Here is a 16,322-nt window from a genome sequence, read left to right as displayed (position 1 = left end):
CCATAGAAATTTTACATTTTGAGCAACCACAAGAGGGCACAGTTTAATACAATGTTGGAAGTAACCAGTGAATATGGTTACCTCTGGGAAAGTGCTTCTGTTAGCTTACAATGATGGAAGTCTGTTGGCACTTGTCACCCATAATTTTAAAAAGATTCTAGAAGGGTTTTTTTTGTTTTTGTTTTTTGGAACCATGTGCATGTATTAGTGCATAGATGTGTTAACCAAACAGACAAGGTCTTTTTGTATCTCGGTGGTTGGTGAAGGTTCACAGCCAGGATGATCTGGTTCCTGGGCCAACTGTTGGTTCTTGGTAGACAAATGGTGTTTCTCATTGCATATTGCCCTCACAGCTTCATCTTCGTGCTCTTTAGCTCCTTAAGTAGCAGTCTGTCCCCTTTAGAGTCCACTAGGAATATGGTTCATGTACCACAGCTTGTACTAGAAACGGGTGGTTTTGATCCCTTCATTGGTACGCAACTGGAAGCTTGTGGAGTCAAAACAGCTGCTTGGGCCAGGGGTTGTAGTCACCTACCCTGCACGAATCCCTGTGCTCTACCCAAGACAGCACGAGGGTGGGGGTTGAAGCACCGCTTTGGCAGTGTGCTGCAGCCAGTACTGCTCTCCTGAAATTATTACAGTTTGGCCACTTAGTGTAAGGAAATGCACTACTGGGGTTGAAAAACCAGTCCAAACTCAAGATATTTTCAGGTTCTTTCATCCTGTGCTTTAGAAATCTTGATCATTATTCATGCGTCCAAATGTCTCCTAGAAAGCCAAACCCTTCACAGGGCTCACCACCCATTGAGTAACCGGGCGACTGCACGCGCCGGAAGGAGGAGACCTGCTATGCGCTTCCGATTTGTCTTCAAGCCCCGCCCCCTACGTTTCCGGGAATTGGCGATGGCGTCATCACCGAGCGCCAGGCTGACAGAGCGTGGAACTTGGCGACGTGACGAGCGGAGATGCTGAGCCGGCTTCAGGAGCTGCGCAAAGAGGAGGAGACGTTGCTGCGACTGAAGGCGGCCCTGCACGACCAGCTGAACCGCCTCAAGGTGACCCCACCGCCCCACCATTTCGCCTGCGTGACATCTCCCCGAGCTCAGCCCTTTGAGGAGCCTGCCTCTGCCTTCGTTTGTCCTGGTCCTCATCCGTCCGTCGTGACGCGGACCTAGCAGGTTATAAACTCCTGTAGCTGAAACACCTGGCAAGCGAGCTTTCGAATATTAGGCCCCACATCTCTAAATCTTGACCCTGCTGGTCTCGACTGAGACTCAAGAATCCGTTTGGCAAATCTAGCCCCCCAACTCCATCTCTGTCCTCGCCCACACGTCACACGCTGAGGACGTGTCCTCTTCTCCAAAGCTCACTTAGTCTTCCTACCCATCCATCTCTTCCTGAGCCCGTTTACAAGTTTGTACTGATTCTTGAAATGGCTTTAGTATTGCAAACCAAGAATAGACCTTTGAGATATCCCATGGTGTGAAAGATATTAAGCCCTGGGAGAGGGACTGGTCCCAAAGCTTAGAATTCCCAGTAGTTCTTGGACCTGTTAATGACTCCATGAGTTTGAAGGTTGGTGATTCAGGCCTGTTTACGTCACTTTCCAGACCTGTGGATAATTCGGCCCTTGTGAGATGATCATGCTAATCCCTATTCAACTGTCTTATTTAGGATCTTGAAGTCCAAATGACATGAGGATTAAAAAGCACTTTATAAACTGAAAAGCGTTTTACAATTTTGACTTAGCAAAACAATAAGCATTTTCCTCCAGGATAATTATAATGACCCACAGTTATGTCTATACTGCAACAGTACCCCTACAAGTACCTAGTGATAGTATGGATGATGGTCCCCAAAACCCAGATTCCCTCATGGTTCAAGAAACACTTCGAGGGACTGGGGATGTGGCTCAAGCGGTAGCGCAATCGCCTGGCGTGCGTGCGGCCCGGGTTCGATCCTCAGCACCACATACAAACAAAGATGTTGTATCCGCCGATAACTAAAAAATAAATATTAAAAAAAAAAAAAAGAAAGAAAGAAACACTTCGATTTTCTTTTCCCCCTGTCTTTGCTCTCTCATTACTGAGTAGACAAGCTCAGGTCTGAAGACTCCGCCTTCTGTGGAGTTGGGTGTTGCCTGGTCTTTTGTGTGTGTGTGTGTGTGGTCGGGGGGTACTGGAGATTGAACACTACCACTGAACTACACTCTCAGCCCTTTTTTTTTTTTTTTTTTTTTTTTTTGAGACAGGGTCTTGATAAATTGCACAGGCTGACTGCCACATCTGATTCAATGATACACTTGTTTTTTCTTCCATAACTGCTAGTTCTTGGTGAATGAAAACCATAATTGAGCCAGAACACCTGTACTGGCCACTGCAGTGTCTGCCTGTAATCCCATTGTTATTGGCAACCAGGCCAGGGAACCTGTCTGGATCCCAGCTAGTTGGATTCAGCTGCCTGTGCACATAAGAAAAAGGTAAACAGTGGCTAAGGTTTAATCAAATTGTATAAAGTTCATTTTTTCTTTTGCCTATTTTTTAATGCAGGTGGGAGGCTAGATATGACCAGTCAGAATCCAGGTAGGTTCCTTGGCTGTGCTGCCAATAACACCAGTAACTTGGAAGACAGGAGGATCAAAAGCTCAAGGCTGGACAACTTTGATATCCTGTCTCAAAAAAGTGGGGTGGTGGTGGTGGTGAGGAGGAATGGAGGCTGGGGATGTAGCTCAGTGGTAGAGTGCTTGGCTAGAATGTGGGAAGCTCTGGGTTCAATCCCCAGTAAAATACACACACACACACATGGACACATACCCCCACCTGTACAGTCCAAAGGGAAGAAGGTGGAATTTATTCCTCTCTTTAAAAGGCAGGGAAAACAGCTGTTCATGATGCTGAGGCAGGATCACAAGTTAAAGGCCAGCTTGAGCAAATGGGTAAGAACCTGTCTCCGTATTTAAAGTGTTGAGGATGTGGGTGAATAATAGAGTGCCTACCTTGCTCAGTGCTCTGGGATCAATCCTCAGTACTGCCAAAAAGCAAAAATAAAAGGCATGAAAAGCTTAAGATCCCAGAGTAGCACAGTGTTGTCTTCACTCCCTTTCATGATGCCAACCTTTTAAGTTATACCAAGGAATTTACCCATACAAGTAGCTCAATGAAATGGTAATGAAGGGGACTGGGGTTGATCAGTAGTAGATCATTTGCCTTACATGTGTGAGGCACTGGGTTTTGAATCCTCAGCACCACATAAAAATAAAGATATTGTGTCCATCTACAACTAAAAAAAAATTAAAGAAAAAAATGGTAATGAAATATCCTCAACTCTTCTTTTCTAGGTTGAAGAATTGGCCCTCCAGTCAATAATCAGTTCTAGAAAAGGGGATGAGATGCTGTCTTCTCAGCCTGATATACCAGAACAGTCACATGATGTAAGTAAAATTAAGTACATGCACCCACATCTGTAATCGCAACAGCTCGGTAGGCTGAGGCAGGAGAATGGCAAGTCCAAAGCCAGCCTCAGGAAAAGCAAGGTATTAAACAACTCAGTGAGACCCTGTCTCTAAATAAAATTCAAAATAGGACTGGGGATGTGGCTCAGTGGTCAAGTGCCCTGACTTCAATCCCCGGTACCTCTCCCACCTCAAAAAAAAAAAAAAAAAAAAAAAAAATTAAGTACAGGCAGAGAGAGAGTGCAGAGTTCACTATGCTCCCCTGCTGCTTGGGTGGCCAAAAATTATAAAGCATGTTGTCAATCCCAAAGGATTTGAAGTGCTGCTGGTTTTTTTTTTTGTTGTTGTTTTGTTTTTATTTGGTGCTGGTGGTGGTTCTGGAGATCAAACCGAGGGCCTTGTACATGCTAGGCAAGCACTCTACCACTAAGCTGTATCTCCAGCCTTGAATCAGTTTCTAGTTTAAGAAGCTGGCTATTCTACATTAGTTGGCTACACTTTTGACCAGTTTAGGGAGCCTACTCCCACCTGGTCATCTGTTTGTTCTCTCTAGTTACTCGGATGAACCCTGGGGAAGTATGTAGATCTCTGTAAGGATGTGTCAAAAACAGAATGTGGCTTCAACTACAAAGTGTAATACTGAAAAATGAATTTCAATCCTCATCCTACCCTCCTCTTACCACATGCCTTCAAGGAAGTCAATAAAATCATACTCTTTCTAAATACATCAAATGTGAGCAATTCTGGATGTTGTAGTTATGTCATTTAGTCTGCACAATTCTTAAGTTAGAACTTTCTCTGAGAACCATGTTTGTAAATGAGGTAACATTCTAGTAAAACTGGGACATTTTACTCGTACCCCATTTTGGTAACAGAAGTGAGGTAGAACTTAGAAGAACAGAATATAGCAAAGTAGCTTACCTCTTAGTCATAAATGCTAGGGGTGAATATTACAATTGAGATTTGATTTTGAAACATTTTAAGAATTTGCTGTTTTGCTGCCAGTATCCTTTCTACTAATCTTTGATGTCCTTGGCTAACAGATGTTGATGCATGTAGATAATGAAGCGTCCATCAATCAAACTGCACTAGAATTAAGCACAAAGAGCCATGTGATGGAAGAAGAGGAAGAGGAAGAAGAAGAATCAGATTCCTAAAGGAGGATGAGACCCAGGATTTGTTCTAAAAATTATATTTTTAAGCCTCAGACACTTCTTCAGAGAAGTCCTATGGCCTACTTGAAAGGAAAGCAAGAATCATAGGAGGAATATGTCATTGTACAAGTGGCTTCATCAGTAATAACTCAAGTTCCAGAATGTTTTAGGAAAAGTAAAACATAGTAAAAAAATCAAAGATAATGTCTTAAAGTTGAGCAGTTTGGATGGTGCAGTGTCTGTGACAGGATTAGATTTAGTAATTATGTTCAAAACAAAATTTCCTCTGAAATCCTACTGAGAAAGTCTGGAATTTGCAAAAGGCAGAGTTTAAATACAAGCTAGGCTTTCCAGTCAACAAGTCTTTCAGGAAACCCAGTTAAGAGCTGTTTGTGTGCGACTGAACCCTTGTGAACAGTTAGGTCACAGTCTAGGAGAGAAAGATAACAAGATGAAGGACAGGGGCACTTGAGAGCACAAGCTGCTGCCACGTTTCAGAGACATGGTAACACTGCCCACCCTAGACTGCTTTGTGTGGCTGTTACCACATCTAGCTCGAAACATCGCTGATAAAAGATGCTTCAGAATAAATATAAATAACCATCATAGAGCTTGCTGGTTTCCAGATACAGAGGGAGAAAGCAGCGTTTCCTCCTCTGAGGAAAATGGCAAGATGGCGTAAAATAAGATCCATTTCTGGCCCTTAAAGAAGAAATATGTCATTACAGAAGATATCACTATGCTTGGGAGATTGGACTTTTATAATAAAAGAGATGACAACTACAGAATAAGAGTTGTTGAACTTTGTATTTGAAATTGAGATTAAATTGGGGATCCAGGAAGAGCTGGCCAAGCAAATGCTTAGCCCCATAAGCTCAATCAATGCAAGTCATAATTTGGAAAACTTACATGAACATATCTTTTTGTATATAATACACAAAATACAAAGTTTGTTTGAAAAAAAAAAAAGAAATTGAGATTTAATTCTGCATATTGTCCCTTTTCTACTGAATAGTCACTTAATTCTATAATTTCCTCTCCAGCTAACAGCCAATGCAAACTAAGAATATCTTCACACAGAACTTAAGTAGCTGTTCCAGAAAAGAAGAGGAATATACTTTTTTTGTTAATGTTTCATTGAAGTTATTTTAAGCTACTCTTATAGGAAAGAACAGGAAGTTTAAGTGATATGTTCCTTAAAACACAGTGAAGACAGTTTTGGAACAAAATTTATCAAGGTATACATTTTTGGGGTCTGATTTAAAACATGAACAGGGTTTTTCAAGAGCTGGAAAAGTTCGCTGTGTATTCTAGCTCTACTGCTGACTGGTAACTGGTTGCTTGTTTTCACACCTCTTCGAAACTCTACTTTTACATCTGTAACATGAGGATATTCACATCTGCTCTAGCAGTTTCACAGGTTGTTAAGATGCCAATGAGGTATCATCTAAAAACCCAACTGTTACTGGTGTCTCAGTAAAAGGAAGTTCGAGGCAAGAATCTGACTAAGAACTCAAAGCACTGATGCTGGGAACATCATTCTTGAAAACAAGATCATTCTTGGTAAAAAAAAAAAAAAAAAAAAAAATTACTGGAAAAAAATCTTTTGACACTAAAAATGAAATACATTTAACTGGGGATAGAGAATTAAGACACCCCTCAAAAGAAACCACTCATGAAAGCATTTACATCTAGGTTTTATTTTTTTGATACTGAGGATGGAGCCCAGGGGGACTACCACTGAGCTACAACCCCAGCCCTTTTTTAAGTTCTGAAACAAGGTTTTTCCAAGTTGTCCAGACTGGCCTTGAACTTTTGGGTCTCCTGCTTCAGCCTCCAAAGTAGCTGGGGTTACAGGTATATGTCACTGCACCTAAATCCAGGTTTTAGATACCAGCTTAGGCTATTCTTTTCTCACAAAGGATGTAGTTCATTCATTTTAATGAGACATTCTCAATAACCAGGCATCCTCTCCTTGTTGGCAAAACACAGGGAGTAGGTTTTAAAACTCAAGTGTTTATATGTTGAAAACATGTAAGTTAGACTGTTCTCAGAACAGCTGTTGGCCTCGTGAAAAAAAATTTTTTTTTTGACTATCATAGGCAGCAGTGTACACAACACTGACCATTTTTTAAAATCGTGGCTATAACCCAAGCTCTGGTAGCTCCAGAGTGGAACTATCTACTTTGGGTATTACTTACCAAGTTCTCTTTTTAATCTAAAAATGAAATAGCCTTTTTATTTTTAAACATATACATTGGATTTGGTTTTCTATAATCTGCCCTTTCAAAGAATACAAGATTTGACGTACTGATCAGGAAGCTTCATGCGTTAAAAGTTCCACATAATTAAGGAGAGGGCACCAATGACCAAAGGGGAGACATGGCTTTTTTCTGTGTTTTTAAATTTTTGGTATCAGGGATTAAACTCAGGGGTGCTTAACCACTGAGTTACATCCCCGGCCCTTTTTATTTTTTGAGACAGGGTCTCACTAAAGTTGTTTAGGGCCTCTCTTAGTTGCTGAAACTGGCCTCGAACTTGTAGACTCCTGAGCTGTTGGGATTACAGGTGTGCACCACCACACCTGGCTCATGGCTTTTAATTACTCTGCCCACCTTAGACTACTTTGTGTGGCTGTTACCACATCTAATTACTGTGATTTCACTGCCACCTCACAGACATGACAAAGCTGGCATCAGGCACATTTCTCCCTTCAAGGAAGGTGGAGTTAAGTGTAAGTGGTGCACGAAGAAAATCCATTGCTCATTGTAACAAAGCAGACTGACTGGCTCTGCCTGGCTAGAGGCTCCAAAGCCTGCAGGACCCTTGGGTGAGCAGGTATACCCCCAGCTCAGCTCTTTGTTAATGGAAAATGGGGAATGTTCACTGAGAAATGGCTTGTGATTTTTCTCAGACTTGTTCCCAAACCCTACCTGCTGCTTTTTCCTATGTAGAGAGAAGAGGAAAAGAAGGGATCCGTCCATAGGTCTAAAGGCAAGTGGTTGAAAGTCACAGGTAAGGTGATGTAGCAGAAGAATTAGTACAAAGATTGAAATCACAGGAAGACCCATTAGTCCAATGTCCTGAATTTGTTGTTGGTGTGATATTTCTGCCTATCAGCCTCCTTTCTACTTTCCCCACCCGCCACAACAATGCTTGACTAAATCATTTGATTTCTTATACATTAGAGAAATTGCAAAGCCTACCACAAAAGTAGAAATACCTTTCATCCTTTAACTTGATAGTATATTTATTAGAATAAGAGACTAGATTTGTTAAACATCTGGATTAAAATGATTAAAAGGATTTTCATACTTTTTTTAGGCACTATACACGTTGTTTACAATAGCATTGGTACTTAGATTGGGGGAAGATAGAAATCTGACATATTTTAATGCCTTGATTCATTTGTGACATTCAGAGTAACTCCACCATTTTAGAAACACTAATCTAAACTTAAAGATACATATACCATTTACTACCCCACACAGTATATTTGAAAATAAATATAGAAATACAACCAGAAGTCTACAAATCAGACTGGTGAAGCCCCAGCTATCATGGCAGTGAATGGCTCTGGCTAGATTTTGATGGAAACTGCTGAATTCTACGTCAAAAGCAAAAGATGGTAATAAAATAACATGATGTACACTTTCTAGTACTCATTTTCACAGCAGCAAAGCATGCTTCACATGCACTGCCTGTGAAGGGACTTATGGGACTCCCTCGCACTCACACTGAGAGAAGGTCCACTTGGCAGAAATGAAGGACCACCAAGTGTCAAGAATCCTGGAGATACAGGTGGCCAGCCAGTCGCGGAGCAGGAACAGCAGTGCAAATGTCAGTAAGAATGACTACCCACGGTCACCAAAGTGTCACTGTATTTCAGCTTGGCATGTGTTTTGATCAACATACACACAGACAGCCCCAAGCACAAAGCCAATCCACTTAGGGAAATAACAGTAGTAATAATAAAGACAGTAATATTAAAAATGACGACGAGTACAGTTTTGGCACATGCTGTGTTCTTCATCCTTTGTCATAAGTCAAATGCACGTCTGAACAAAGACAAGCATGGGAGAGGCCCAAAAGCAACATGGCACACCACTGGGCAGAGGACTCGCTCTTTGCTGCTTCCCAAAGGATTAGACGCCAGCTGCATGGGTTGGTGTGCTGGGCTGGTTAAGGCCTATGGTGGAGCAGAGCCAACCTGCAAAATCCACTTCCTCAGCATCAGATCTCTTGATAAAAGCATGAACCTGCAAGCAAGGAAACAGGGAGAGGTGTTTTTAAAAACCACCAATGGAAGGAAAATCCAAGAGTCACGTCTAGCACTTGTGCCACACTTGGTGGGAGCTCCTGGCCTGCCCTTGAGCAGCAGTAGGGCCAGCTGCGCCCAAAGATCTGCTCCACCTGCCTCTGCCAATTATACCAATCAAGAGGCCCTGGGAAAGTCACCTCCCTAGCTGCTCTTGCAGAATGAAACGGGAATAGTGACCTTCCCTTCAAGACCTCACAGACTTGTTGGGAAAGACAAAGGCACTGGTGGAGGTGAGAGCATGTGACACTGCAAGCCACAAAAGCTATGAGGTCAAGGTGTTTCACTTGCCCTGCTGCCAAGCAAGAGGAGGCAGGTGTAGAGGTTAACATAAGTCAGCAAGAGAAAAGGGCCCAGCCCCACGAAGGATGCAGACTGGCCCCTTCTTTCCCTCGACTGCCTCAAGCCTTTCTTCCAATATCCCAGCTGTGAGGTGATTTCAGCCTTTTCTTTAAACTGATGGGAGGACAGAGGAGACTGGTGTTTGAGTCCTGCAGCCTCAGGCTCTCAGCTGTGCCACAGTGGTCAGGGCAGAAGCAGGGAATGGAAAGTAAATAAGTGCCGGAAAGATGACAGGAGACCAAATTAATAAACAGGTGCTGTAAGAATCTGAAATAAATGGACTTACCATGAGTTGCTTCAAATCTGCTCTCTCTGCAGGGTTTTTTATTAAGCTGAAAGGAAAAAAGTAATGTGAAAGCTTCTGCCTGGCGCTGGTTCTGATTCAGATTGCTTCTGTTTGCATGCCTTTCCCCCTACGCACTATAGGCTCTGAGGAGGAGTGCCAGAGCCTTATTCATCTTCCTGTTCTTGGTACAATATCATGCCCACAATACGTTAATGACTTCTTGCTGAATTAAATGAAGGTCAAAAAGCAACATGTGGGGGAGGGGCTGGGGTTGTGGCTCAGTGGTAGAGCACTGGGTTTGATCCTCAGCACCACACAAAAATAACTAAATAAAGGTACTGTGTCCATCTACAAAAAAAAAAAAAAAAAAAAAAAAAAGCAACATGCCAATCCATGTAGAGCAAGTGCTGGAAGCAGTCATACCACTAAGCCCTGGCCCTCCATGAGAAAGGCTATGGCAGCAGCCAGGGGGTACTCAAGAGGGGAAAGGGCAAAGCTGAAGGGCTCAGAAATGGGGTGGGAAGTCTGACAAATCCAGGTACCCTTTCAAAAAACAATGAGCAAACTCACCATTTATTCACAAAATCTTGAAATTCCAGACTGAATACTCCACTGGGCAGTTTTGGAGGCGGCTGCAAACACATGTCAAGACATGAGAAATGTTAGACCCTGCTCCAGCCATCTCTTCCCATCCCAGCCCTACCTCTGGGCAGTGCTGTGCCCCAGTCAAAAACAAAGCCTGCTGGGTCACCCTGTTGGACCCAATGGTCTCACACAGCACAGTTAAAATTGGGACCACATTATACTTTACTATTCATTCATCTGATGAAAGAAAAAAAATCAGTGAACCTCTGTGGCCTCAGTCTTTTCTTAATTTTAAAATGAGGAAGTTGTGCCTACTGATCTCTGGAACCCTTTGAACTCTGACATGTGGCATGGAAACATCACCAGTAATTCTAACAACAACAGCTAGGGGGTGTGCAAACCACCAGACATGGATCAGGCCTGCAGGAGCAAGCTTTAAAAAGGAGGGGAAAAAAAAAAATCCCTTCTCTGAACCCTGGGGAGGCAGAGAAAGGTTAATAAAACATTAACTAGCAGAGGGTTGGTCAATCTGGAAGAATGTTGCCTGTATACTCCAGAAATGAGGCCGTTTTTCAGGCCTCTGACACTGGCCACAGATCTTATGTTCCCATGGCAATTGTTCAGGGCTGCACAGGTTCATGATGCTCCAGGCAGTCCAAGAAATCTAAGTGCATTTATGTGACCTGTGCTGGGAACTTGTGTGTAGCTTCCTTGGAATAAGCTGACCCCAGTGCCTAGGATGTCATTGCTCTGTGGCCTAAAATCAACAGGTGATTCAAAATTAAAAATGAAACAGCTCTAGCCTTAGCTACTCTAGTGACTGAGGGAGGTCATTTGAATCCAGGAATTCAGGACAAGCCTGGGCAACTTAGACCCCATCTCAAACCGAAAATGATAAAAACACTGACACCACCTACCAAAAAGTCCAGCCTAGCCCTCTCCCCTGAAGGTTCTGTCAGTCTGACCTAAGGCTAACTGCAGCCCAGCTCTTGGGAACAGTGACTCAGAGCAAGCACTACCCTGCAGGCTGTCCCTGCTGCTGAGGGGGAATGGGGGAATAGAGGTACACAGGCCAGCTTCCATTCCTTCTCTGTGGGAGGGGCCAGGCAGGATAGGAACGTGTGCCAGCAAAGGCTCCTGGGAGGTAGGGGGTGGAGGCATGGGGGTTGGGCAGGAGGTGGGTATTGGGAGTAGGTGGTAAAAAAGAGCACTAGGGCACTAACGGGGGAGACCTGAGCTACTTTTTTCCTTGGAGCCTCAGTTTCTTCACCTGTATGAAGAAGATAAAACCAATATGGCCCATCTCAACAGTGCTTGGAAGAACTGAGTAGGAAAACATGGAAGAAAGCAGCACCAGTGCAAGTCCCCTCTCAATAGGACTCCCAGGAACCCAGAACCATGCAGAGCAGCATCCCCAGCAGTAGGGGATGGATGGCTTTTTCCTGAGTCCAGAAACACAACATGCTCTGGCTTCCTTAAAACCTTAAGCCGCAAGGATCAGAACCCAAACTTCTTTTCTTCATCCCACATTGCTTTAGTCTAAAGCTTTGTAGAATGCAAAAAGAGGTAAATACCCTAGTGCCCTGAACCAGTGAGAATGATTTATTAGCCTCCAGGGCAAACCATGATTTTCCCTGATGAGTTTGTAATAGACCAGGTGACATTTTTGAGACCTCTAGGGTCTGGTTTCAGAGAATGGTAAGAAAGAAAGTATTAAGAAGGCATTCTGCTGGTTTACTGAGGAAGACAAGATAAGAATGAGGGGCTGGGGATGTGGCTCAAGCGGTAGCTCTTGCCTGGCATGCGTGCAGCCCAGGTTCGATCCTCAGCACCACATACAAACAAAGATGTTGTGTCTGCCAAAAAACTAAAAAAATAAATATTTAAAAACTCTCTCTCTCTCTCTCTAAAAAAAAAAAAAAAAAAGGTAAGAATGAAGTCATACTATATCTGACACCACAGCTACTTCCCAAACATGCCAGGACTTGCCCCTTCGACTACCAAGGCTGTTCCTGAATCCAGGAATGCTGGCCCTACTGTCTCCCCTAAAATCCTGTCCTGCCCACCAGCCACGCCCCCACCTCCTGTGAGAACCTTGGGGCTCCTCACCAGCTTCCCAACACCCCAAACCCAAGTTTGATGAATGATTCTCCATATGTTCCTTCCTTGATCCTTTTGTCATTTAAACTTACTGGCATATATTTCACAAGTATGTGAGTTCTTTGTGGTTAAAGTTGGCCAAAAGCAATAAGAAAATATTATCTTTAATTTCACTTAGAGAAAACCAATCTATTTTATTCCTTCCCAGACTTTATAGGCACATATATACACATATAGTTCATTAACTGATAATAGCATACATACTATTTTGTTATTTGCTGCTTTCACACAATTTATGAATATGTTCTATATCTATTTCCACACTCATTTTAATTTAATTTTCCTAGCTTTTTTTTGTACGGGGGATTGAACTCAGGTACACTTACCCACTGAGCCACATCCCCAGCCATTTTTGTATTTTATTTAGAGACAGGGTCTCCCTGAATTGCTTAGGGTCTCACTAAATTGCTGAGGCTGGCTTTGAACTTGGCATCCTCCTGCCTCAGCTTCCCAAGCCACTGAGATTACAGGCCTGCACCACTGTGCCCCATTTTTCCTAGCTTTTAAACAGCTCTTATAAGCAAAAACCCTACAATGCAATTATACATACATTTGCCTTGCTTCTCCCTCCCAATTAGTTTTCAAGACTATAGATTTTATTTTCCATCTTTGTATCCCTGGCCTACTATCCCCGTCACAGTGCTTGGTATATAGTAAGTACACTAGAGAAGTTGGTGAATGAAGGCACAAGAGTATGTAAAGGAGCAAGCTGAAGCCTCCTGAATCTTGGAAAGGAAGGACTCAGAGCTACAGGAAGATGTGGGGAGGGGATGGAAGTGGGGGACTGGGAACACTCCTGTAGTTTCTAAACCAGTCAATGTTTTCAGCAGCAGGAGGCATAAACCAGAACACAAACATCCTGGAGGCCATACTGTGGGAACAACTTCCAGGTCTCCCAGGCAACTCAGTCATGGCTATTGGGGCAGGGGTAGGAGTGGGGATTGGGGATGGGCAGGAGTGGGGATTGGGGATGGGCAGGAGTGGGGATTGAACCAAGGGGCACTCAACCACTGAGTTACTTCCCCACGCTTTATTTTTTATTTGGAGACAAGGTTTCGCTAAGTTGCCCAGACTGGCCTTGAACAGGCAATCCTCCTGCCTTGTCTCCCAAATAGCTGAGACACAGGTATGCGCTACCACCCAGGACAATGGGTATTTTCTTAAGGGGAGTGAATAAATTCCAAGGTCAAGGACACCAGGCTATACTTACTTACCTCATTGACTATGTAATCCAACAACTCAAAAATTGCCATGGGAGGTCGACTGTCCATTCCATATGCTACAATTTTACAAAAGGGAAAAAGAAAACAGTTCTCAGAAACACACAGATGATCACTTATCAATGGGGCAAGGGGCTGGGCATGGACCCAGAACAGGGTTATGACAATAAACAGATCACTCACAGATAAGAAGGAACTAGCAAAGGCCACAGTATAGAGTACTGATTTAACATTCAAGCAGCCATCTTAAATGTTAATCACCATTTTATTGGTTTTACTTTCCTGTACTTCCTCCTACCCAAACTCCTTCCATTAGTGACCTACCCCAGGGTACCATAACCCTAAGCCAATTCCAGAAGCCCAGGACCCCTTGACTCTGGAAAGCACCATGGTGCCATCAACCTAAGCCAACCCCATGGTATTCCCCACCCGCCTAGCTCTGAGGCAAGCACTCCCAAGCCCATCCCCTAGCACCACAACTACAACTCCAAACCCTTACCCCACAAAAGCTGAACACCCAAACATCTCAGGGCCTCTCTCCACTCTACAGAGGGATGGCCTTTATTTGTCAGCTTGACAAATAAACCTTTGTGTGGAACTCTGGTCTCTGTCCTACATTTCTCGCCCGCACAGCTCTCCCTTTCTCACTTTCCTTTCAGAGTCACCTGGTCAGAATATGAGTCTGGTCTCTGCTATATCCTACATTTGTGACTTTGGGCAAATCAGGTGACCTCTGAGATAAAGTATTGAGTTATCTTTTTTTTTTTAATTTTTTTTGGTTGTATTTGGACACAATATCTTTATTTATTTATTTTTATGTGGTGCCAAGGATCGAACCCAGGGCCTTGCACATGCTAGGCAAGTGCTCTATCACTGAGCCACAACCCCAGCCTTGAGTTACCTTTCTTTATCCAGTAATGGGAACTGAAATAAGCTACCTCCCCAGCCCTTTTTATTTTTTAGTTTGAGACAGGGTCTAAGTTGCTGAAGCTGACCGTAAACTTGCAATCCTTCTATCTTAGCTACCCAAGTTGCTGGGATTGCAGGCATGTGCCACTGTGCCATATTAAGTACAAAGTTTTGTAAAGCAGACATAGGTAATAAATACATCTGCCCATTTCTCCTCCTTTATATTATGTGAAATAATATAATGACTAAACAACTAAAGGATTTAGTTGTGTGTGGTGTTGTTGATCACCTCTCTCCTATAATGCTGGGGACTGAACCCAGGCCTTTCGTATGCTAGCCAAGTGTTCTATCACTGAGCTATACTTGACTTAGCTTTAATTCTTCCTGAACCTGAGTTTCTTCTTTTCACATCCCAGAGGTACAGGCCAGCCTCAGGGGCCACATGTATTTTAAAATGTCAATGTTGTGTTATGTGAATTTTATCTCAGTAAAAACAAATCTACCAAAACTGTCTTGACTAAAAAGAAAATTAATGTATATAAACTGCTAATAAGCACAGCACCTAGAACATAGAGGTACTCAACAAATGGTGGGAAACTGTTCATGGTTATGATAATTTTCTGCTCTTACCTGAAAACCCCTGCTGCTTCCCCCTGGCCCCAGCCTGGCATCGAGAAAGAGAAGCAGTGCTGGCAGAATGTACAGAGAGTCTGCCCTCCAGAAACCCCTTACAACAAGGGACCCCACAGTTCAAACTGGAGACACAGCAGGCCACTCACAGCTAAGGGGCCTCCCAGGTGTCCTGGGCCTGGGGGGTGTCTCAGCTGCATCTCCCTCCACCTGGCACCCAAACATCAGCTCCAGCTCCTTGGCATCTGGAGGAGGGATGGGGTACCTCCCCACTGCCATTTCCACCAGAGAGAGCCCCATGCTCCAGATGTCCGACTGCACTGAGTAATGAGTCCCCTGGAGTCTTTCTGGCTGCAGAAGAGACAGAAACAGTTATCATCAGCTGAACTAAGCACGACCTTTGGTTCGCTAATGTTTTATCTTCTTCTGTCCCTTCCTCTGGGCAGCTCACATGCTCACATCCTGTTTGAAGAGTCCCACAAACATCTTGAATCTCACCTCCCATTTGCCTCCAAATGTCATACTTAGCAAATCCTAGCTGGTTTCATGGTTCTGACCCCTCCTCACTGTATCCCTTATAACACACACTAAGCTGACAGCATCCAACCCGCTGGGCCCCAACTACCACTTCAGCCTGTGGTTCCAGCTTTGTTCATTCTGGCCACTGACTTGCATGTACAGGGCAGCCTCTCCCAAGCCCACCATGAGAAGCTCATCTTGTCACCTGAGTCTAAAATAGGAAGCTTGTGAAACATGGGTATGAATGAAGTAATGCCGTGGGTACAAGAAACAAAGGATCTGAGGTCAGGTCCCAACCCCGGGACTTACAAGCTATGAGATGTGAACCTCAGTTTCTTCATCTATAAAATGGGGGAGGGCTGCTGATGGTAAAAACAGTAACAACAACATAACAAAATACCCACCCTTTTTACTAGTGTTATTGAGGTCAAATCAAATGAAAACATGTCAGATACTGCAAAATTCTATATAAACAGTTTGATATTGGGAAATATAAATATATTTGGTGGGAAGACTCAAGGAGAAAAAAAGTATATAGTGCTACAAAAACCATTATTTTTACTAAGCATTATTTCAAGTAGTACACAATTTCAAAAATCCTACCATAAAATCTTTATTCTGACCATAGTTCATTTATTTAGACTGAATTAACTTCTCCCATAGGATTTTTCACTAACTCTAACGCTGAACTATTTTGGAACTGACCATGTAACCACAAAAACCCAACCAGTAAACCCTGGATCAATAA

The 16,322-nt window shown here is 43.3% G+C and overlaps 2 protein-coding genes across 2 annotated transcripts in view; one reads left to right on the top strand and one right to left on the bottom strand.

Annotated features, from left to right (window-relative positions):
* The first annotated feature begins 910 nt into the window (after positions 1-910).
* Positions 911-9,551, top strand: Snapc5 (small nuclear RNA activating complex polypeptide 5). Its single transcript, XM_076850986.2, has 3 exons — positions 911-1,055; positions 3,338-3,430; positions 4,495-9,551. Exons 1-3 carry the CDS (start codon positions 966-968, stop codon positions 4,606-4,608), a joined length of 297 nt encoding a protein of 98 aa, XP_076707101.1. The 5' UTR covers positions 911-965; the 3' UTR covers positions 4,609-9,551.
* The window catches only part of Map2k1 (mitogen-activated protein kinase kinase 1), a 79,587-nt gene continuing 68,658 nt past the window's right edge, over positions 5,394-16,322 (bottom strand). The window contains exons 7-11 of the mRNA XM_076850985.2: positions 15,205-15,406; positions 13,511-13,575; positions 10,122-10,183; positions 9,552-9,597; positions 5,394-8,864 (exon numbers count right to left, since the gene is read on the bottom strand). Of these exons, the coding sequence (XP_076707100.1) occupies positions 8,751-8,864; positions 9,552-9,597; positions 10,122-10,183; positions 13,511-13,575; positions 15,205-15,406 (489 nt within the window). The 3' untranslated portion in view covers positions 5,394-8,750. The remainder of the gene's footprint in view (positions 8,865-9,551; positions 9,598-10,121; positions 10,184-13,510; positions 13,576-15,204; positions 15,407-16,322) is intronic.

Source organism: Callospermophilus lateralis, chromosome 3 (assembly GCF_048772815.1).
Source record: "Callospermophilus lateralis isolate mCalLat2 chromosome 3, mCalLat2.hap1, whole genome shotgun sequence".
Taxonomy (NCBI): Eukaryota; Metazoa; Chordata; class Mammalia; order Rodentia; family Sciuridae; genus Callospermophilus; species Callospermophilus lateralis.
Note: the sequence above shows the minus strand (reverse complement) of the source record. Positions and strands in the feature narration are given on the sequence as shown.